Source organism: Syngnathus typhle, linkage group LG2, assembly GCF_033458585.1.
Source record: "Syngnathus typhle isolate RoL2023-S1 ecotype Sweden linkage group LG2, RoL_Styp_1.0, whole genome shotgun sequence".
NCBI classification, from domain to species: domain Eukaryota; kingdom Metazoa; phylum Chordata; class Actinopteri; order Syngnathiformes; family Syngnathidae; genus Syngnathus; species Syngnathus typhle.
This window is the reverse complement of record NC_083739.1, coordinates 8,388,299-8,409,439: the sequence shown is the minus strand read 5'-3', so window position 1 is coordinate 8,409,439 and position 21,141 is coordinate 8,388,299. Positions and strand designations below refer to the sequence as shown.

The following is a 21,141-nucleotide window of genomic DNA, read 5'->3' as shown; positions in this document are numbered from 1 at the left end:
ATTTGTGGAAAATAAACATGGTCGGCATTTTTCTCCTGTGAATTCTGGGAAAGTCATAAATGTCACCTCCACCTCATGGTGTTTTAAAAGCTATGAAATAACATGGTGAAAATGACTTTCATGTCTTTTTTGGAATGGCTAAGTGTTTTAATGTCTGGCCTTTATGATTATTGACCAGAGCTGCTTGTGATTGGACAAGAATCAAAGCATTGGATGTATTATTTAGCCAGGGTTTTTGGTGGCGGTTTGTGATGGACAGAAGACAGCCTGAAGATGAATTTATGCAAGACATTTTCTCTGTTGATGTGAGTGAAGTTGGCAAGAACTGAAATTCCATCACTGGATGATTTACCACCGATGGGCTTCACTGTGACATGTTGCAATAGAATCCTCACAAGCCCAAAGTCAAAAGGGAGCCTCATTTTCCCAACTCTGCCTCCGTTTGCTGCTTTAAATGCTTAATCTATATTAATCCAAAATAAACGAAACGAATTTCATTTTAAACTCTTTGTTACTGCAACTGTGATTTATATGTTATTCATATACTGAAAACTGATTTGAACGTGGCATAAATCACGTTGAGTGTGTCAGAGGATCTCGGGAGTCCCTCTGCAATAAATCCCACTCTCGACCATGTTTTGGTCTGGGTTAACCCTAAACAGCTCGGGGTCGGGAACCGAACAGTGTTTTTACATGCGGACCGGACATAATTGGCTGGGTGGTGTTGGGTTGTTATTGACTGAAACTTCTCAGTTTGCCAACACGGGAAAAATGGTTGGCACCGGTCAATGATTCTCTGGACATCTTATTATGAGTAATTATTTGTGGGCGTTATGTTGGACCATGTCCGAAAGTTTGAGAAAATGATAACACAGACAACTGCGGCTATTAACAGATGGTGGAATTTTTTCTCAGCCTATAGTTGCGTCAATAGACCCGTCCTCCAGTTGGCCTTGTGAAGCACTATCGACCTCCCGGTGTGTGTGGGAAAATCATACAATGTCATTTACACAAATAAGGACACACAAATACAAATACAAACACAAGCAGCACACAAAGTTGTAAGGGTGATTGACCTGTTTCTTTTGTTTGCGGCAGGAAAGAAAACAAACAAGCCCACAAGGCTGCTATTGTGCTTTACGCTAACCACAGATAAGGCTGATTTACCGAGAAAGTACCTGTATTTAGATTGATTTATGTTCTTTTTTAGGGTGATAACTTCCACTGAAATAAAGTGGAACGCTTGTACGAACAGTCGTTGAAGAGAGGGGCAAAGTTATTTCAGTCAGGCGTGAACATCCCAAAAAAATGGATGCCATCGCCAAGTCTTCTTCCACTCTGCACATGAAGCCACGTGAAAAACCCTTAAACCCGTTGACCCCGACCGAGCAGGCCAAATACTGAGGAACCCCCTTTCAAGTCTCTCCAAATATCAATAATCCTTCATCATGTGTGTCGTTTTCTGTTGCTGGAAAAGTTCCAGGGCAAATGAAGTAAAGGTGTCGACCACTTCTTTCACACATGGAGGCACTTATGTCAGTTCACACACTCGACGCCATCACGGGACACGTCTTGCTGCAGCCTGGAGCACACATCCAGTTTTTATCTATACAGGATTATACTGAAACTAATGGAAACCTTGTTTTTGTTTGCCCTAGCTTTCATAATAGTCTTTTTGATTATTTGTTTTTTAAAAATCTAACCATTTTGATGCTGCTGGTCTTTTGTTTACAAAAGGATTTTAATGCGTGAAACTGCAATAAGCTACCAAAGAGTAAAACAAGTAACCGTTTGACAAAGCCGAAGATGAGAAACATCGCACGCACAAAAAAAACTCAAACAAAGAATGAAAAAGGCCATGTGTCCAATCTTACCGGGACGTAGGAAATGGCAATAGAATTTTGTGCCACAGTTCAATGAATTTCAAAGATAATGAGAAACAACAGAGAATTCAAGAAAGACCTGGTAGCAAATGATAGAAATGGCAGACATGAACCTCTTTAGAAAAATGGATGTTGCGGGTGGAACGGACCAGGTCGACCAAGTGCAGCTTGGACCAGGGTTTATTAAAGAAAACAAACTAACAGACTCGGCAAACTGACATGACTTAACAAAACAACAAGCGGACTAACCGACAAGGACGTGAAACAAAGGACGTGCAGACATTAAGACATGACGACAACAATGATCCGACCGGCAGTGAGGGGCAGGCAGGACTTAAATACACAACAAGTAACAAGAGGCAGATGAGACTGATCACACTAATCATGGGCACACAGGAGGGGAGGGGCGATCACACAAGACAGAAACCATGACAACAGACACATAGTAAAACGGCTGGGGACGAGACGTGACAACGGACGGACTATTGTTGTTTCGCCGTTGCAAAGTGTTTCTCTCACAGAGCCTTTTGGAGAAAATCATAGAACCAGTATGATTTGTTTTTCATATGTAAATCTGATCTGACATGGAAAAAGAATTACTGACTGACTGGTTTGACCTCAGCATCTTCCGTGGCCATGTGAATCGAGCAGCACTGTGTGGTTTACTCACCGTGTGGTTTACTCACCGTGTGGTTGCAATCTGTCGCCTGCAGGTCTTCATTTCACACCTCCGTGCGGTTGCACACTCTTCTTCTCAAACCCATTGGCTGCCAAAAGCTTTGTGCATGTTTAACGAACAACGGCCTTCTGTTTTAGACTGAATGACTTCATGTCTAATTCTGTTCGGATGTGCAGCTGCAGCAGATGAATGTTTCTGTTAATGCTTCATTAAGCACCAAAATACAACAGAACATTGAAAGGAACCACTCACATCTTTGGTCCACACTCAGTGTCCATGCAGGAGGTTGTCAGCAACTGGCATGTTGGCATAATAGTTTGAGTGCTACTGATTCTGGAGAGAACAGGCGGAATACCTTGACGGGAGCAAAAAGAAGCTCAAATGTAACATTCACATCAAAGTGCTGGAAGCAGCACAACCAGGAGAAATGTTGACGATAAATGAATGCAATTTCATGAAACAAATTTTGGTTGTAAGCACTCTGCACCTGTTTTCCTCTGCCTGTAAATGTGCATGTGCACATAAGTAGTCTGTATTCTTGTGTTTATACTTAACTGTGCCCATCTCCGTGATGGGCAAACCTGCAGCACTGAGTCATTGCCAGAGAACGCTGCGTCGCTGGCCAGTAAACTTTCCTTTAATTGCCTCACAACTGGAAACACATTTGTCGAGGAAACAAGGCCTTCACTGTGAGCGTGAGTTCATCTCAGCACACCTCGTATTTTCTGTATGCTGCTGCCCACCAGATTTGTGGTATTGACAATAAAACGCCGCCTGAGTAATTTAACCTGCAATCCCACTGTGCAGATGCCCGGAACACACGCGCACACACTTTTAAACCTCAACATCAGGTTAAGATGTCAGAAATGTTGCTGGGGAGAGTAAATATTGTGCTTCTGTGTTTCACTAGGTAAGAGCGATGCATGAGGAGATGCCGATCTACGAGCTGTTATGATCTTTTTTTTTTTTTTTTCATTTTGACTTGCAACTGGTAATTTAAGATGTGAGCACTGTCTGATGGCAGTGAAATACAAAAACACTCACAGGTGTAGATTCCCTACCTTTTACTGAGTTTCTCTGTGTACTAGTAGAAAAAGTGCTAATCCTCGTTTGCATCGGCATGAGTAGATTATACTGCCCCCCGGTGGCCACGTTGGGCACATCAGAAGGAGCGGTCCAATGAATTGGATTGCAGCATTCAATCATACATAATCATAATCATCATTCACAAACTTTTAAGTTCTTTGCACTCTATTCCACAATGTTATTATGTTATACTTTCATAAAGTACAATATTATTGCGTGATATTTTTCCTAATTAAACAAAAACACCATTTATTGGCATTTCACAAAATGATTTGAGATATGGGTGTTTTTTGAGCGTCGTCACGGAGTTAATTAAACTCATATCTTAAGCCACCACTATGGGATTCCAGAAAATCAAATAAAGGTTTTGTGTGTGTTGTGTGTGTGTGCGCGTGTACGCTTGCGTGTGCGTGTGTGTGTGTAATGACTGATCTGCTGTGGGTGCTGTTGCTGGTGGTTTTGCTGAGATGTAAAGCAGATGTGGAGAGTGTATGGATGCAGACTATTGAAGCCACTTGAGGAGAGCGATGCCTGTGCGTTGGATGCCGAGCGCCAGCATTGATTACAGCGCCAATGTAATTTCGTGTTGCACCAACCGCATTTGGCAAAGCGTGAATAAGTGGCTATGAGCTCATGCTTCATATGACCCCTAAATCATATAGGCCGCATAAAGCGGCTGCTGTTGGAGAACAGCGCTGTTATTTTGCTCATGTAGTTAGATCAAGTCTGTTAATACACGGCGACTGCTTAACATTTTCAATCTGTATTGAATTTCCGTTGATATAGAGATTAACGTGGAGGAATGATGATGTCAATTTGGTACTATGTCTTACAATGGCCGCTTTTGTTACAAGTCTAAAAGTGATATGTAATTCAATAACAAGACTAGACTCTGTATTTTTATTTATTTTTTTTGCAGGACTTTTGCAACTTTCATTTGTGCATTTGTCTTTGTGTGTATATATCGTGTTTCAATTGAGTTATAATTTAATGAATGAAGAAATGAATGAATGGAGTATCTATCTATTGCATTTCTTTGATTGTATTTTATCTTTAAAATGTTATACATTCATTTGTATTTAATTTTGTGGTTTTCTGTGTACCACACTTAGCTTTGAGAATCAAAGTCCCTGATTTAAATGCAATATTCAGACTGTTTTTTTCACTGGAAGACAATAGCAAGTATTCTGATTTTATATTTATGAATGTCCGGAAGTTTTCTGGATTGTTTCCGCGTCACACTAGAGCAGCAACAGTTGCCAAGTCTTTATGCTGCTGAGGCCACGAGGACTGAACGAGGCACCTCGCAGATATAACAGACGCACAACCTTCTCTTTGTTGTGCGCTTGACCTGCGTACGCTCCTATTTGAAGAGCAGCAGACGCAGTAAACACTGGCACATACCTGATAACAACATGGAGATATCCTGGAGAACGTATGTGGACCAAGACAGATGAAGTGGTCATTGGTGTGTGTGTGTGTCTGTGTGCGTGTGTGTGTGTCTGTGCACTCACTCTTAAATGCCATTCCATTCCCACACCTACATTTATATGAGTTCATATCCTCCTGGTCCCATTGTGGAAACAAGGAGCTGTTTTCATGACAGGAAGAAACTTTTGACCTTTGCAAAAATCCCGTGGTTCAACCTTATTTTATTTCTTCCCGTGACAGTGGCTCGGCACTTATTTTGGTGACAGCTTCAAATAGTAGCCTTCCATTACTCATCACGATCTCTCAACACTAATCGGCTCATTATTCCCGACTGATGTTCCGATTGTGGAGTCAGTGACGTTGGGATCATCCGTCTCAAAAGGCCACACCACTGCCAAACGCTTGTTAAGAAGTAAATTTAATTTGGCATTAACATAGTACTTGTTAAGTTACTGTACTCAAAGGAGCCCTACATTAAAAATGAGGATGTTCTGCCGTTAAAGTCCAACAAGAATCCCACTCCGTGAACAATGAAGGGTCATGGTTGGGTTAGGTCAACAATTTATGTGCCATTAACGCACAAGGTTTAAACAAAAAACACTTTGGCGGCAGCAACCTATCAACAAAAGGACATTTTTGCAATATTTATTGAGTGACGAGTTGATGTGCTGTATTATTTAACTCCCATATTGGAATACTTTCCTTCACATCTGGACACCACATCCGTGTCATAGTGTAGGCCGCAACCTTGTTATTTCCTTATAAAATGTTTTCTAAAAAAGAAAACTTTACAAAGGAATCATTTCTTGTGTGCTGGTACTGTCACAGCTTCTCGAATGTCAGAATGAATCTTCAGTAGGACGCGAGACACGACCAGAAGCTCCACATATATGCTCTTGAAGTTTAAAAAGCATAATCCGAGGAAATGAACTGCATCGGAGTCGACGGAATCCCATAATGTGGATGAAAGGATGTAAAGCCTCCAAAATCTTTTCAGTGGTTCATCCCCCAGTTGTGTTTTTAAGTGCTTTTATGAAATACTTTGGGAAACTCACCCACTTATGTGATGTGCCCTTTTGATGTTGTGTTTTCCTTTCACGCTGACCTGTAAATGGAGAGTAAAGAGAGCAGGTTAAATGGAGCGCAACCCGCAGCCAGGTGAGAACGACCCGCTAAACCAACTGTGCAAACAAATAGGCCATTCCAGCCACCTGCTTCTGACCCTCTCAGAGTTTGCTTTTTTTTCCTATTTTAAATCAGGCTTGGACTTCTTTTGCAATATCTTCAGCGTTTCCTCCATCAGTGAAAGTTCAAAGTTTGGCTTTTTTGAATGACATGCTGTAGCTGTGCAAATGTAGATGCTCAAACAAATCTGTTTTTTTGGGAGGATTTTGATAAATATAATTTTCTTTTCCAAAGTGATTTTCATTTACTTTCATTTGTCATTACTCGCATGTTCATATTTCAAATGATGTCACATTTTCAGAGCTCCCTGTCTTGCCACGGCATGTCTCTACTTCCTGCCACTGTGCACAAATGAAGCCAGATATCCTGGCAAAGACTAGCGCCATAATGAGACCATGACGTCAATTGGAAACAGAGTCTTTACAGTCGTGATTGAGGAACTCGGCCGTGGAATCGAGCTCCTTCATGGGCCAATGAGCTTTGCTGAAAGTACACCTTGGTATATAGTCACTCAAAGATTAAAGCTGAAACTCAGGACAGATCTGCTTAAAGTGTACAAACTAAATTTGGGTTGAAACATAACCGCACTGATTAAAGATTATGATTATTACAGATGGATTTTTAAAATTGGTTTTACAAAGTATTTCATGTGTTATGACATGCATTTGCCTTTCTATAAATTTTGGTTTATTCAAATCTGCTTTCCAAATGGTGTATTTAATTACTGAATTCAAAAACAAGAAGTACAGTTGCCCCGATTCAACCTTTGTTTATAACCCTAACCCGGATTAGGACTTCTGATGTCACTTAGCGCTATGACTTTTTTTTTTTTTTTTTTGGTAGGCTACCATGTTTTTTGTTTATTTCAAACCCTTTGTTGTTGGGTATGGATAGAGGAACTTTTGTACATGCATTGATAAATCCATCACATTGTTGATCACAATTGTGACCAATGAGTTGAAATGGACCATCACTGAAAGTTCAATACAGTAAATACAGAACTATGGAATAAAACAGAAAAACATCAATTCCTCCTCCTCTTGCTGGTGTGGTGAAGCCAAGATGGACTTGGGGTGGGTTATGCAAATGAGGTCTGCCTGTCTACCTTCCCCCTTCAGACGCTGCCTCTTGCGCACACCCACATTCATTCATGCATCGTGCCGTGTTCAAGGAGGGCTGAGCCTCAACTGCGAGCCCCCCCCCCCCCACACACACACACACATACGCACGTGTGTGTGTGCATATATGTGTGTAGCTCAAACATTTTCTGGAGACACCCTCACTATCTCTCTCCTCTGCCCTCCTCCAGCACACCTTTGTGCTGTTCTCCCTCCTCCCTCTTGAGCCCCACAAGCCTCCTTCCTCCGCAATCCGTCCAATGTGTGCACGGTGGGGTTAGTGTACGAGCGGAAAGCGACACAGGCGAGATGCTGCTCGAGTGACATCTGTTTGGATTCCACGTCTCCTTCGGGGCGCACTGAAAAAGACTGCAAAAAGTCTAAGGAACTTCAGCACAGCACCCCGAGGAGCCTAAAAAGCTCTTACTCGTCAGCCTTCATTTCTTCTGCAACCAACCTTCTTTTCCAGACTGTGGGATTAATAGTAAGGCAAGCTAAAACAATGAATGTCAAGTTGCACCAGGTGCTCACGCCTGTCTGTCTCCTGGGAGTGTTAATCTTTGTAGTGGACAGCAAAGGAACTTTCTATGGAGGTCATGTCAATCCTTTTTATGGACACAGATACAACATGTTCAAGGCTGGACTCACTCCTCAGCACACTCCAAGCAAGCCTATGACCAGACACAAGTAAGTGCTCGCCTTTACACATGGGTGTCATTGTCATTCATCTTTACACTAGAACATTGAGTATTTCTTTGGAAAAGTAGAGCTTTGCCATTTATCCTTGAATTGATGCTCTTTTTTGTCCTCCTTTATATTTTTAATACTTCATACCTAATACCAGATGAACATGGGAGGGAGGAAGCAATATTTAAGAGCAACAATGGCAAAGAAAGTCCATGTTTTGGTCTTGCTGGCACATGAGCTGATAACATCTGAAGTGATTCTTCACTCTGCGTGTGTGTGTGTGCGTTGGGTGGGTGGGTGTCTGGGGAGACTCCATTGGATGGACTCCTTAAAGTACAGCTGAGCACCCCTGTGCCAGAAAGGAGGGGTGCAAGCAATCAATAGAAACATCAGGAGAGTGCAGATTACAATTGTTGCCTTGCATCTTTTAAATGAGGTGAAGAAAATTCATTCTTGTCACATGCCTTGTATTCCGGCCTGATGTGTTTTGGGCGGTTGCAGCACATGAGCAGAGAACCATTACGTCAATTTGAACGTCATGCAGTTGTGAGCTGGAACAGATCTGTGATATATGTTTTGTTGGATAGAGATAGCTTATGTTTGGCTTTGTTTTCCTCCCCCTTCCTGTCTCTTTTGCTTGGCTTCCCCTGAGAATGCTTATGGCTTTGGACAGCTCCTCAGCTACCTGCTGCTTTACTCAAACTGCCTCAAAATATTGCCTTCGTCCTGCCTTGTGCACTCACCTCTTGCAAATTGGGACAATGCAGCATCCCGCAACCTGAAGTCAGCAGCATCTAATTGTCATTATGCTTAGGCTTCATCTGTACCTTTCAGAATAAGCCATATTTCAACTTGGAGAAATCCATCAATGTACAGTATTGAAGTGCTAAACAACTTGCAGTCACCAAATATAAAAAACAAACTCAATTAACCAAAAAGCCGTGAATATACGTAGTGTACTTGCCTCCTGACAAGTCCTTAAATAACAATTAGCCAACAATTATGATTCAGTAGATCTTACGAAATGTCAAATACTACAATAAAATCCAAATGCAAAAGAGCTTAAATAACAGTGATACCAACATCCCCAAAAACACAATTATTCTCTATATGCTTTTAGCGTTTGAACAATTTCCATCCATCCATGCAGCTATCCATCCATTTTCTTCTGCTTATCTGGTTCAGTCACCGAGCCAGCAATCTAAGCAGGGAAGCCTTACCTCCAGACTTTCCTCTTCCCAGCCACTTCATCCAGCTCCTTCAAGGACATCCATGAGGCAGTTGAGAGGTATAATCTCTTCAATGTCCTGGGTCTTCCTCACATTGGGATGTGCCCAGAACACCTCACCATGGAGGTCTCCATGAGGCATTCCAACCAGATTCCAATGGCACCTCATCAAGCTCCTCTCCATGCGACTGAGCCCTTCCAGATGACCAAGCATCTGACCCCATCTCTAGGGGAGAGAAACCCAGTTCAGTATTGTTCTTTCAGTCACAACCCACAGGTTGTGGTTTCGAACTCGAGAAATCAAGAACTTGCCGTTTCAGCTCAGCTACTTCTTCGCCATGACAGATTGATGCAGATTCGATGATGTCAGCAGAACCATATCTTCTGCAAAAAAGAGAGCCATAACACTGTCAAACCGAATTGACAAGACTTCAGTTGCGCCTAGAAATTCTGTCCATAAATGAATTAATTATGAACAGAACTGGTGACAAAGGGCAACCTTGGTGGAGTCCAAACGTCACTGGAAATGTTCGCCAAACAGTTGACTGACGATCGCCTGAAAAGAATCACCAAAACTCTGGGTGAACGTTTGGCCAACATTTGCAACCTTGACCAAACTCTGATGAGAATGTAGCATTCCCCAAAACACTCGAAATTGATTGCTGCTCAAAGGGATCAGGACTTGAATATTAATTTACAGCCCCAACTCACTGAGGGCTGGCAAGTGTTACATTCTCGTCAGGGTTCGTTCAAGGTCGCAAATCTTCCCTAAGTGGTCACAAGACAGATATTTGCCCGTACTTTTCTTGTCGTAAAGAACATGGACATGCTTGAAATTCCCTTGCTACAAGAAAAAACACTAAAACGGTATATACTTTATAGTAACAATTACGAGATAAAAAAGTAGGATATTATTGTATATTCACCCCAAATTTACCTAAATTGGATAGTGTGCTCTCAAATCTCAACCTGCCTTTGCTGCCAGAGAGATGACATTCCACGTCCGAGGATCCTGGGATCAGACCTAAAAAATTTCAAATAGAGCTATAATTTTAATATAGCAATTCGACTTATCATTATAATCATCTACAGCAGGAGTCATGAACTTCTTGAAGCTGTTTGGGTACTGATTGGCTCGCAGTCTGACACACACTTCCAAAATTAAAAAAGAATCAAATTAATTTTAATATTATTCTGTTACGACTTGATTTGTCGTGTGAAGACACTGATCACGTTAATGATTTCTGACAAAAGATAAGAAACAGAAAAGATCAATATGCAACACTTTATCATATCTCTTGTCAGTTTTTACCTTTTGAGATGATCACTTCCCCCAAAATCCTCACAAAATGTCCCATCAGTGATAAGCCAATTTTAGAAAAGGCCTGCAGGCTACTCATGTGATCATTTGGAACTGACTACACAGTCTCCGTGACCCCTGCACTAGAGCATAAAATAATATTACTCAACTCTGATCAAAATAGACTCATTAATTGAGCCTGCAAGGCGAACATTTCTTACCTTGTACCTTTTGACACTACCCACTTTTGATTGACAGAGGAACCTAAATTTATAGATACTTTTTTATGATCTATAATAGTCAGTAATTGCTTGCCGTGAGGGTGACAATCCTGTACATGTGCTTGCAAGTCTAACTATAGCCGTTATAAAAGAGGTGTTAACCCACCTTGACCATAGTTGGACCCGAGGACACAACGGAATAATACCACTGCTAGAAATAAATCAGCCATGTTGCTCCTAATGGAAGGGATAGAGTATTAAAAAATAACCCGTGTCAAATTGTATGGCAATGCAATTGTGTGTTACTACTTGGTTACATTGTTCCATTAAAAGAGCATGGTCACATATATTTAAATATGTCTGACCCTGTAAAGTTAAAAAAGATCATTACAGCCACTTACTACTGACAGGAAGAGTGAGGCTAAGAAAAAAAAAGTATGCAGTACATCCCGCTCATCTGTCATCAAGACAACACACCAGCGGAGGACTAAATAAACAACAGGTGGAACATTGTCCCCTGCCTGGTTTGTGGGCCGTGTAGATCTATTAGGATTCCAGCAGATGCCACACCCCATCAGAAATCTAGCCAAGGGCTTTTCATTGATGTATGGGACAGAGACCAGAGGGTAGAACTCGGGGGGTCAACACAAAGGTGGTTAAGGTCAAGGGTTATTGGTTGAAGATGTAAGTTTGTGTTGAGTGTCCACTGGAGAGCAAGAATGGAGTCAGTTTCCAGCGAGAGGTCACAAAGGCTGGTTAGTAAAATTCCCAGGTCACCTCGCAGCTATATTTTATCAAATGTTCTGCTTTCATCACCCTCTGTGTTGATAACATCTTTAGAATTTGAATGAGCTTTGCGGTTAATTTACAACTGATGATGGACAGGCTGTCATGCCCGTACGCCGACATGACACTAGATTGCTGATTCATCATTGTTTGTTTCAAGCCACTGGGACAAATAGGCTATTTAAAGCAGTAAGAGTGTGGGAAAGTTGCCCATAGGCTGAGTTCCTAGTAATGGCACATATGTTTCCTTTAAATTTGAATCTGCGGATCATAGCTCAGCTTAACATAAATAAACAAGGGCTAAAGTGCAGATCTGTGCGTTGCATTGATGTGGCCAGGAAAGTTTTTGTTACCTTTGAACGGAGCTGGGTGAATGTTTCCCCCTCCCTGCAGTTGTTAGGCTTAAGCGCCTCACCCGCTTACTGTATCTTTGAATTTAGTCTGTGACCGACATGAAAGAAGTGGCCTAGTTATTTATTTATCTGAAGCACTACGAGGCTAGTTTTACAAATATATGTGGGAAAGTGCAGATAAAAACAACTTTGAAAATGTCTGGCGCTGATTATTGTCTGAACTAACCGCTTCGTCTACTGCATCATTTTTGGCGCAAGCAATAGGTTACTTCCTAAACAGGCATCATATAAAGCATTGTTTTGTCATTGATATGGGTCAATGTCAGCTGTCCCTCCAGGCCCCCTAAACCCTCTGTCTTTCTATATTCTATATATTTTTTGGCAATTTGCATAACAATGAGCAAATCGTTCCAATATATATATTTTTTGTCAAAGAAATTAACTGTATACTCATACAAGTAAATCATACGTATATTTTGTGCAATACTATAGTTTCAATCTCCAAAAGTTCAAGTCCTGCTTGATTCATGACCAAATGAAGAATTCAAAGCATGACATTCCACCGGTTTTGGTTACACTCCCACAGTCAACACAAAAGCAGTAATCCTCATTAGCAAGTCCAATTTGTAACCTCTTTTTTTTCTAGTAACACAGAGAAGTATTCTTACTCTAAGGAGATTATCTGCTTTGCCAAATGCCTGAGGATAATAAAGAAAAAAGTCAATGGTGTGTGGTTTAAGCATCATATGTTGTAAAGTAGCAGAAAGCTCAAACAGAGAAAAGCTTTGCTGACTCATATCAACTGCTATTATGTAGACCAAAAACCGTATGGAAAAAAGAAGAAAATAAATATACACTGGACAACCTTGATGTTACAAGGTGTACAAACCGACCTTCAATTTCTATGAGCATGTAACCAAAAATGTAAGACACCCAAGTGACTTGATGTATAATCAGTTGACTAAATGATCCTCTTGGCCTTTAAACTGGGTGGGTGAAATGTGTTAACTCGAATCAAGAACCTCAAGAGTCAGCTCCTTATTAATTGTTTAAGGAACCATTAATGATTTATTTATTTTTCAATCCAGACCACTCCTGTTATAAAGCGTCAGGGTTCATTCACAGAGTCAAGAACCCTGCAGGTGAGAGGTGAGGCAATAATGAGGAAGGTGGGCTCTTTGGTGCCAAGCTGTCAAAACACAAAGAAAGAAGCAGCTCAGAGAACGGCAGAAAGAAAACGAGGACAAGAATACCTCAAGTCATCAGACGAGCAAAATGACAAACATTGGTAAAGTCGGGACAAAGTGCATGTGTCCCTAATCAAAACAGGATTGTCTTCAGATTTTTAGGAGGGACTACAGAAATGTGTGGAAAGGGGGGGGTGGGCGGTCTTTGGAAGGTGGGTGGTTTTGGGGCATGCAGGGGGAGGAGGTCCAGTAGCAATATTTGCCAAAAACACTGCACGTGAAAATTCAAGCTAGGAATTCAGTTCTCCCCATGGGAGCCAGCTTACAAGTGTAACGCTAGACTGGAAATATTTACAGTGGGATGGGGCTCGTGGTGAAAAAAAAAGACAAGTGACGAAGGACAATATTTTTGCATAGGCCTCGGAGACGAGGGAAACCGGGAAACGTGTTTCTCCTGGCGTGGCAGAGGGAGGCAAGGAGTGTTTTTTTGTTGATTGGAGTTGGAGCCAGTATGGCCTGCCATGGTTGGGAGGACAGTTTCCCTCACTTGAGAATTACTTTTACCATGAGGTCAGTTGGGTGGTTCTGATAGCGTACGGACCTGGTGTTTTTAATATAATAAGAGGTACAGGCACATTTCTAAAATAGTGAAAAGTCAAGTCTTGAAGGCTTGTGTGTTGCTGTAAATCGGTAGACTTGCAGACCACAGTGGGGCCTTAAGTGACCCGATTTATGAAATCTTCAAGTTGTCCAATTGATTCTTTGCTTTGACTTGAGAGCTGCTAGCTCGATGCTAGCAGAGTGAGACATCACCTTTGTGGCGGCAAATGTTTGAACGAAAAGGGTGCACAACACAACATGTAGACAGACAATATAAAAATACTCACGTGCATATATTATTTATCCTCAATGAAAATAACTAATATTTGTGCAGTTTGCTGAGTCACAGTGCAGTGAGAACAGCAGCTCACTGTTAAGCTTTTGTTTTACTTTGTCTAATGTAGTGGGACTAAATAATGAATAAGATTTCCCCCCCAAATAATTTAAGCAACTTTGTCACTTAAACAATTGCATAATAAATTGTGAAAAAGAAGTAGCTGCCAAATTCCAAAAGTCTAGTGACCCTTTTACATCTGACGGATTGTTCATCTGACGTGTTCCTTGAAAGACACAGTAAATTATCAATTACTTCTGCTTTCCCCAAATGGATCTCTTGTGTGTTCAGTCACTACTGGCAAAGAGAGAAGTGGAATAAGATCCCGCTAGACAGTTTAGATCATTTCTAAACAGCAGCAGTTATTTTTAGTGTTTATTAGGTGAACTGACAGCTTTTTTCTACAAGCGTCCTGAAGCCCCCCCCATCTTACACAGCACATTGCCAGACCCAGACAATAAATTGAGAGTTTCTCCATGCCTTAGTTTTTTACACTTATCGAATAATCATATGCGGCCTCTCATTCTCATTTGTCACCCGTGATCACAAACCCAAATGTCATATATACTTTTGAACAGCAGTCTCCTTGAGCTATATTAGTTTTGAACTCTTGTATGAAAATAGCTCCCAGAGTGAATTAGCTTATATCCGTCCTCATATACATCTAATCTTGGATCATTCCGGATAAGGGAGGTCATCTATTCTCCCTCTTCACCGAAGCAGACAAAATAAGAACATTAAGAATGATTTGCTATTTGTAGAAATAAAGCATGTATATCCTGAGATAGGAAAATACATTGTGTGCTTACACCTGTTTGTGCATGTGCAAATAATAAAAGTAGGATGTCTCTCTTTCTGCAAATGTTAGGGCAAGACAAGTTTATTTAAACATCTCTAATCATAAAGTCCCCTCAAAGGGCTTCCCAAACCCAGAGTTGACAAAGATTCCTGGAGAGGGATCCCGCTTCCAGCATGATCAAGTTGTAAAGGCCTCTATACAAGACACAACAATAAAATACCACCCACAGATGCGAAACACTTTGACAGATGCGTGAAAACATTCAAAGAGTTGTTGCGCCTGCTCCTAATCAGCGGTAAGCCCAGGGAGGTATTTTGTCAACCCGCAACCACACACACATACATCACGATGTTTCTTGTTGCTGTAAATCTACACGGACAGCTGATTTATTTGCATGGACATACTTCCGATGACTGTACTCCTGGCCATCACTATAAAATTGTGTTGGATGAGATCTAAGGCAGTGTCTTTGCATCATATAAAGCATTGTTTTGTCATTGATATGGGTCAATGTCAGCTGTCCCTCCAGGCCCCCTTTTTCTGCACATGAGATAATTGAGGACACACAAACACTGTCAGCACAGTTAGTGATTAGCAGGGAAAATGTTCTCGCAGATTGTAAAAGGCAATCCTGCCTGTTCACCCTCTTAACCTGTTAACTCAGAACATGTTGGGCCTGCTCGGCCCCCGTGTTCCTCTCTGCTCCTCCAAAAACACGGCCTTCCTGCTCTGTAACAGCTGCAGAGCAATATTAAGGGCCACATGTATTGCTAAATACTCCCCATTGACTGAGAGAAAGTGTTCACATGAGAGTCTGAAGATTGCAGAAAATAATTTCCGATGCTGCACAAAGGATCATCTGGGTGTTGGAATCGCTCTTCTGGCAATGACGAGGGAAGGAGAGAAGGTTTTTGGTCCAGCAGGATACAAAAACTATTGGAAGTACTTTACGGGTAATGACTTCGTGATGGGACAAATCTAACTAGTCTAAGAGCTGAACTGTAGATGTACCGAGGAAGACATAATGTCATCACATAAAGATGGAAAGGAAAAATGACTTTTGGATTTATCGTATTATGGAATATTAAATTCCAATTTCCCTTTCCTCTCCCTGCAGAAACCACTGTGCCTATGTGGTCCAGAGGAACGTCACGTGCACGATGCAGGATGGAGTCGCCACATACGTCAAGGCTGAGTACACAATCAAATGCATCTGGGGGCAGAAGTGTCCTGTTATCATGTACGTTGACACGCAAATGTCCCTGTCAAAGAAAAATGTGCTGAGTAACATTACATCCATTACCTAACATGAAAGAGTGACAAAAAAAGCTTGGGTTTGTACTGTATCAAGGCTGCCCTCTGGTGTCAAAAACCTATTCAGAAGGCAGAAGAATATTGACTACTGTACAGTTTACGGACTATTGAATGCTAGTCTCAATTATATACAACTCGTCCCTCGTACAGTATCTATATAGATATCTATATATCTATATAGATATATAGATATACATATCTATATATATATATATATACACATACATACACGTATATACATGTGTATATATATATATATATATATATACACATATATATTATATATAATATATAATATATATATATATATATATATATACACATATATATTATATATAATATATATGTATGTAAAATATAATATATATAGTGTTTGTAAATAATATACACCAACATTGAATAAATTAGGAGGCAAAGCGGTATCTGACTCCGCATGCATATTGTTCGTGAGTAAGACTTTTATTTGCCCAAAAAGGCTCATTTGTAATAACATTCTGTATCTCACAGGGGAAATTAAAGGAGTGGGTTTTCCCTCCCAAAAAGATGACTCACATCAGTGTGTGTGTGTGTGTGTGGGGGGGGGGGGGGGTACGTGTGTGCAAGTTTGTGATGAGACAATATTGAATCCAAATTGAACGATAAAAAAGAAATGCAATCTTAACAAAAGGTAACACTAGCTTCCAATAAGGACTCTGGTTCAATCTCTTAGTCCTAAAACCACATCATTTACATTACACTTCTGACTAATCTCTTGATCTCCCCCTTAATCCGTGTTTAATCCCACAGACAGTGACTACATCCTGTTATCTTTGCCATGCCCTTCTCGTCTTTCTGTCCTCCCCTGACTCGCTTGCAATAATTAGTTGAAACAAAGACTGAATTAGTAATCTGAAACCACATGACAACATAAATAATGCCTGAAGGTGAGCTTGTTTCTCGTTTTAGGTACAGGACATTCCACAAACCAACATACAAAGTGGGTTATAAAACGGTGACTGAGCTGGAGTGGAGATGTTGCCCGGGTTACTCTGGAGACAACTGTTATGATGGACCCACCTCACTGCCTGACGTGACACCTCCTTTCAAGGGAGCAGCTTTGCCCCATCGCCCTGGGATTACGGGGGTTCCCCAGGGTCCCAGAGTCCCCGTTGACCAGAAACCTGGAGGAGCACAGCTGGAGCCAGGCAAACCTTACCCCGACCTACATGATCACAGACCGATACCCAGTGGACAGCTGCCTGTCGGAAATGGAAAACCAAACACTGGTGAGAATGAAACAGGATTAAATAACGTTAGTGCTTTCACATCTGACCCACTTTCTTCTACTGTTCTTTCATGAATGGAAATACAGGTAACAAATTTGGGATTTCTGGAGTGAGCGGCGAACGTTTGGACCACATGGAGGACAATCTACGGCGCCTCACTTTGGGTCTCAACACTCTCAATGGGGCGGTGGCCGGCCTCGAGGAGCGACTGCGCACGTCTCTTCGGGAAGACACCAACAAGATCCTGGTGTCGCTGCTGCCCGGCACGCCACGCAGGCCGGACTCAGCCATGGGATTTGGGCTGCTCCCAATAGGGACTCCGGGCGTACTGGGAGGGGAGGAAAGCTTCAACGGATTTGGAGATCTTGCTGGGAGGGTGACAGAAGTCAAAGATGAGCTACGAGCCAAGACTCACATTTTAGAGGAGATTCAGGTTCGTGCGACGTGTTGAATAGTTTATCAATACTATACCTTTCCTCGATCTCATTGAAACGTATGCCTCTTTAGGGAATGGTCTTGGGCCATGACGGGCAGCTCAAGAGCCTGCTGGAAGGAGCAAGAGGCAGGCCCATCCCTGGCCCCGGTTCAATTCACCTGGACGGCATCCTCCAGGACAAGCTGGCTGGGATGCAGGCTGAGATCCTGGATGGATTTGAACAGCGACTCTCTCGCCTTGAGAACCAGTGCGAGGAGAAGATCGGGGCTGTGCAGAGACAGTGTCATAGGGAGCACATGGATGGCCAAGAGCAGATGCAGCAGTCCCTTGATGGGAGAGAAACTGGACTGAGGGCAGAGTTGGGCTCTTTGCAGGCTCAGATCCAAGGCCTAACGCTCACAGAGAGCTGCTGTGGACAGGTAATGAAAAAGAAATTCCAAATTAATGTTTGATATGAATGTCCTTGATTTTATGTGCAGGATGTGCAGGACATACCTTACTGGAGTTACGCCTGATAATTAAAGAATATATCCATTCCTTATTTGTTTTCTTGACAAGACAAAAATATTAGATTCAAATTCAAAAGGTTTTTGACAAACAGTGATTGATCATTGCAGGTGAACAGCCTCTCTCAGCGTGTGCTGCTCCTGGAGGAGTCCGTTAAAGGGCTCACAGAATCACAGCGACAGCTTCAATCAGCACTCAGGGAGCAGAACATCCACGTAGAGACGCTGATTGAGACCCGCTTGGTGGACCTGGAAGGCCGCCTAAATTCTACGGTGAGTGAAGCGGATGGTGTGTCGAGGCTGCCCGGTGGCCTAGATGGCTTCAAGAACATGCTGGAGGACAAGTTGAAGATCCTGGAGGAAAGGGTGATTGTGGCTGTGGAGGAGCTGAGCAATGCCACGACACCAGCGCTGTTGGAGGGCCAGGTGGTGCCACCACGGGAAACAGATATCGAGTCTGTGAGGAGAAGATTACATGGAAATCTGGATGGCATTGAAAAACGCCTAGTCGACCTGGAGCTCCTCTGCACCTCCTGCTCACCTTCTACTCCTCCAGCAGGGCGTGTCAGAGTTAGTGAAGTGGAGTGTGAGGACATGGAGAATAAGATGACCAATCGTCTGGACTTTCATTCAGACCAGCTGGACCGCCTGAACAGTACACTGAAGAACCTACTCTTGCGGATAGCCCAGGAAGAGGCAGGCCAGTCCGTCTATGGCGAGATCACCCTTCTGAAGGTCAACATCAACTCCGTGAACCGCACTCTCAAGGGACTAAAGGACTCTATTCGTTTGATTGCAAGTGAAGTGGGCCATGCCAATTCCACATGGGAAGAGCGGGAACAGCAGCTCGTCAATCAGGTGCAGGGAATCACCAAACTAGTGGGCCACCAAGCCTCTCTCCTAGGGGCCGGGGAGAGGCGCCTAGCCCAGCTGAAGGGAGAACTCGTGGCCTTGAAGAGACAGCTCACGGGCGGGCTTCAAGGCTGCCGGACCACAGCGAAAGAAGTTCAGAAGGAGGTGAAAGACGTTGATAGCAGAGTGAGCCATGTGGAAGGCCAGTGCGGAAGTTTAGGGGAGCTGGCTGAGCACTTGGAGAGGATCAGGGCAGAACTTGAGAGACACTCGGACTCCTACCTAGCTCAGGTGAACGGTGCGGTCGACGCCCATTCAGAGCAGCTTGCTGAGGTGAAAGGGGAAGTCAGAGACAATGTGCCAAAGCAGGGAGCAAACCCAACGGTAGACCAGTAGCATCTGAACCACAAATGGCTTTAAAAGAATCAATGTCTTCTGCCTCTCCCCATACATGCAAAATAATCGGAGAGGTGAGAGCAATTTTTTGTAAGTCCGCCACCGCAGTGTCTCCAGATGACCTGCTTACGAGGAGAAGCACACACATTTCCAAGACATACCTATTTCTGTGGCGCTGGACCATGTTTTAATCTCCACGGCATTTGGCTACAACGTTTCCCGTCATTTTAACTTATATGAAGTGCATATTGTTAAAACTCTTATCATATGTTTGTATGAGACGTGTGATAATGCTAAACAAAATGGGCAACCTGGGATTAATAAATTGCACCCGTGTTGGCAATTGTGTGGTCTTTATATTAGTGTGGTTGCTATTTACATATCTGTAAACATCTGATTGTACACGTTAAAAATATCCATTTTTCCAGTGGCAGTTGTATGAATTTGTTTTTGATTGCTTCAAGGCTTTAGCGAACTTCTGCAATGTACTATAAAGATGGGAGACAACTCATTAATGTCTGAGAAATAAAATCCCAAACTCCCCAGCGTTGTGCAGCTTTGCGAACATTGGAGCGTGTAAGTGTTATTGTCTGATTAATGAGGGTAATAACAGCAAGCAAAATGTGGGCTGTAGTTACGCTATTTAGCTCATTATAATTTTATCCATCCCCAAGGCCAACAGTTGAGGGACAAAGCAGAAATTCGGTTCATATTAGATTTTAAGGTTTTGTTATGGGATTGTTTTGCCATGTCTTATTATGATTTTATTAAGGAGCAATATTAAGACTAAATAATCTTGCATTATCTCTTTGCATGAAAGGAAACAGGGTATTCATTGATCGGTATTTATGAATGTACATTTGAATGTACCACAATATAGACCGCTATAATGCATATTAGTAGTAGCATGGTGACTTGAAATACGAGGGGCCCGACTGGCACATTAGATACGAGATACTTTACGTTGGTCCGTCCGTCCGTCGAGTCACAAACATAGTCATGGAACATACTGTACTCGTTTCAAGGCACCAGTGTATCGTATGAGAGTTGTGTTGCTTATCAAAGTACAGAGCCAGTCTTAACACCTGGTTTAGTGACCTTGGATGTTGTTTCCACTCACAAAACAAAAACACGAAGCTCAATTTCCAGGCAGTTCCATGACCAGGATAATGAGCCAAGATTTGGATTGAATACGGCTGGCTGGTGGACAATGGTTCTCAGGAATAGGTTCAATGCACAGAACAGTTAACAAACATGGCTACAGAGATACAGCCGGTCAATAGTACTACCGGTACAGATTGTAAAAAAAATATATGCATAATTAATATATAATGCAAAATGCAATTAAAGTTGTATATACAGAGAGCACACATTATATATATTTTTTACAAATTTATATTATATGGCTACAGCAGGACTGTGTGCAACTAAAAGTGTGTCGGAGCGCATTTCCTTTCACTCTTTCTTGCAAAAATGCTTCAAACAAGTCACACTC

General features: G+C 42.2%; 1 protein-coding gene across 2 annotated transcripts; it reads left to right on the top strand.

The window, feature by feature from the left end:
• The first annotated feature begins 7,530 nt into the window (after positions 1-7,530).
• On the top strand, positions 7,531-20,189 carry LOC133150249 (EMILIN-3). Of its 2 annotated transcripts, none has more exons than XM_061272664.1 (6): positions 7,531-8,069; positions 15,995-16,117; positions 17,137-17,456; positions 17,543-17,889; positions 17,964-18,311; positions 18,510-20,189. In XM_061272664.1, the coding sequence occupies exons 1-6, from the start codon at positions 7,885-7,887 to the stop codon at positions 19,644-19,646; spliced, it is 2,460 nt and encodes an 819-aa protein (XP_061128648.1). In that variant the 5' UTR covers positions 7,531-7,884; the 3' UTR covers positions 19,647-20,189. The 2 variants fall into 2 exon arrangements, with proteins under 2 accessions (XP_061128648.1, XP_061128649.1); XM_061272665.1 differs by lacking the exon at positions 7,531-8,069 and adding an exon at positions 11,423-11,573.
• The last annotated feature ends 952 nt before the right edge of the window (positions 20,190-21,141 follow it).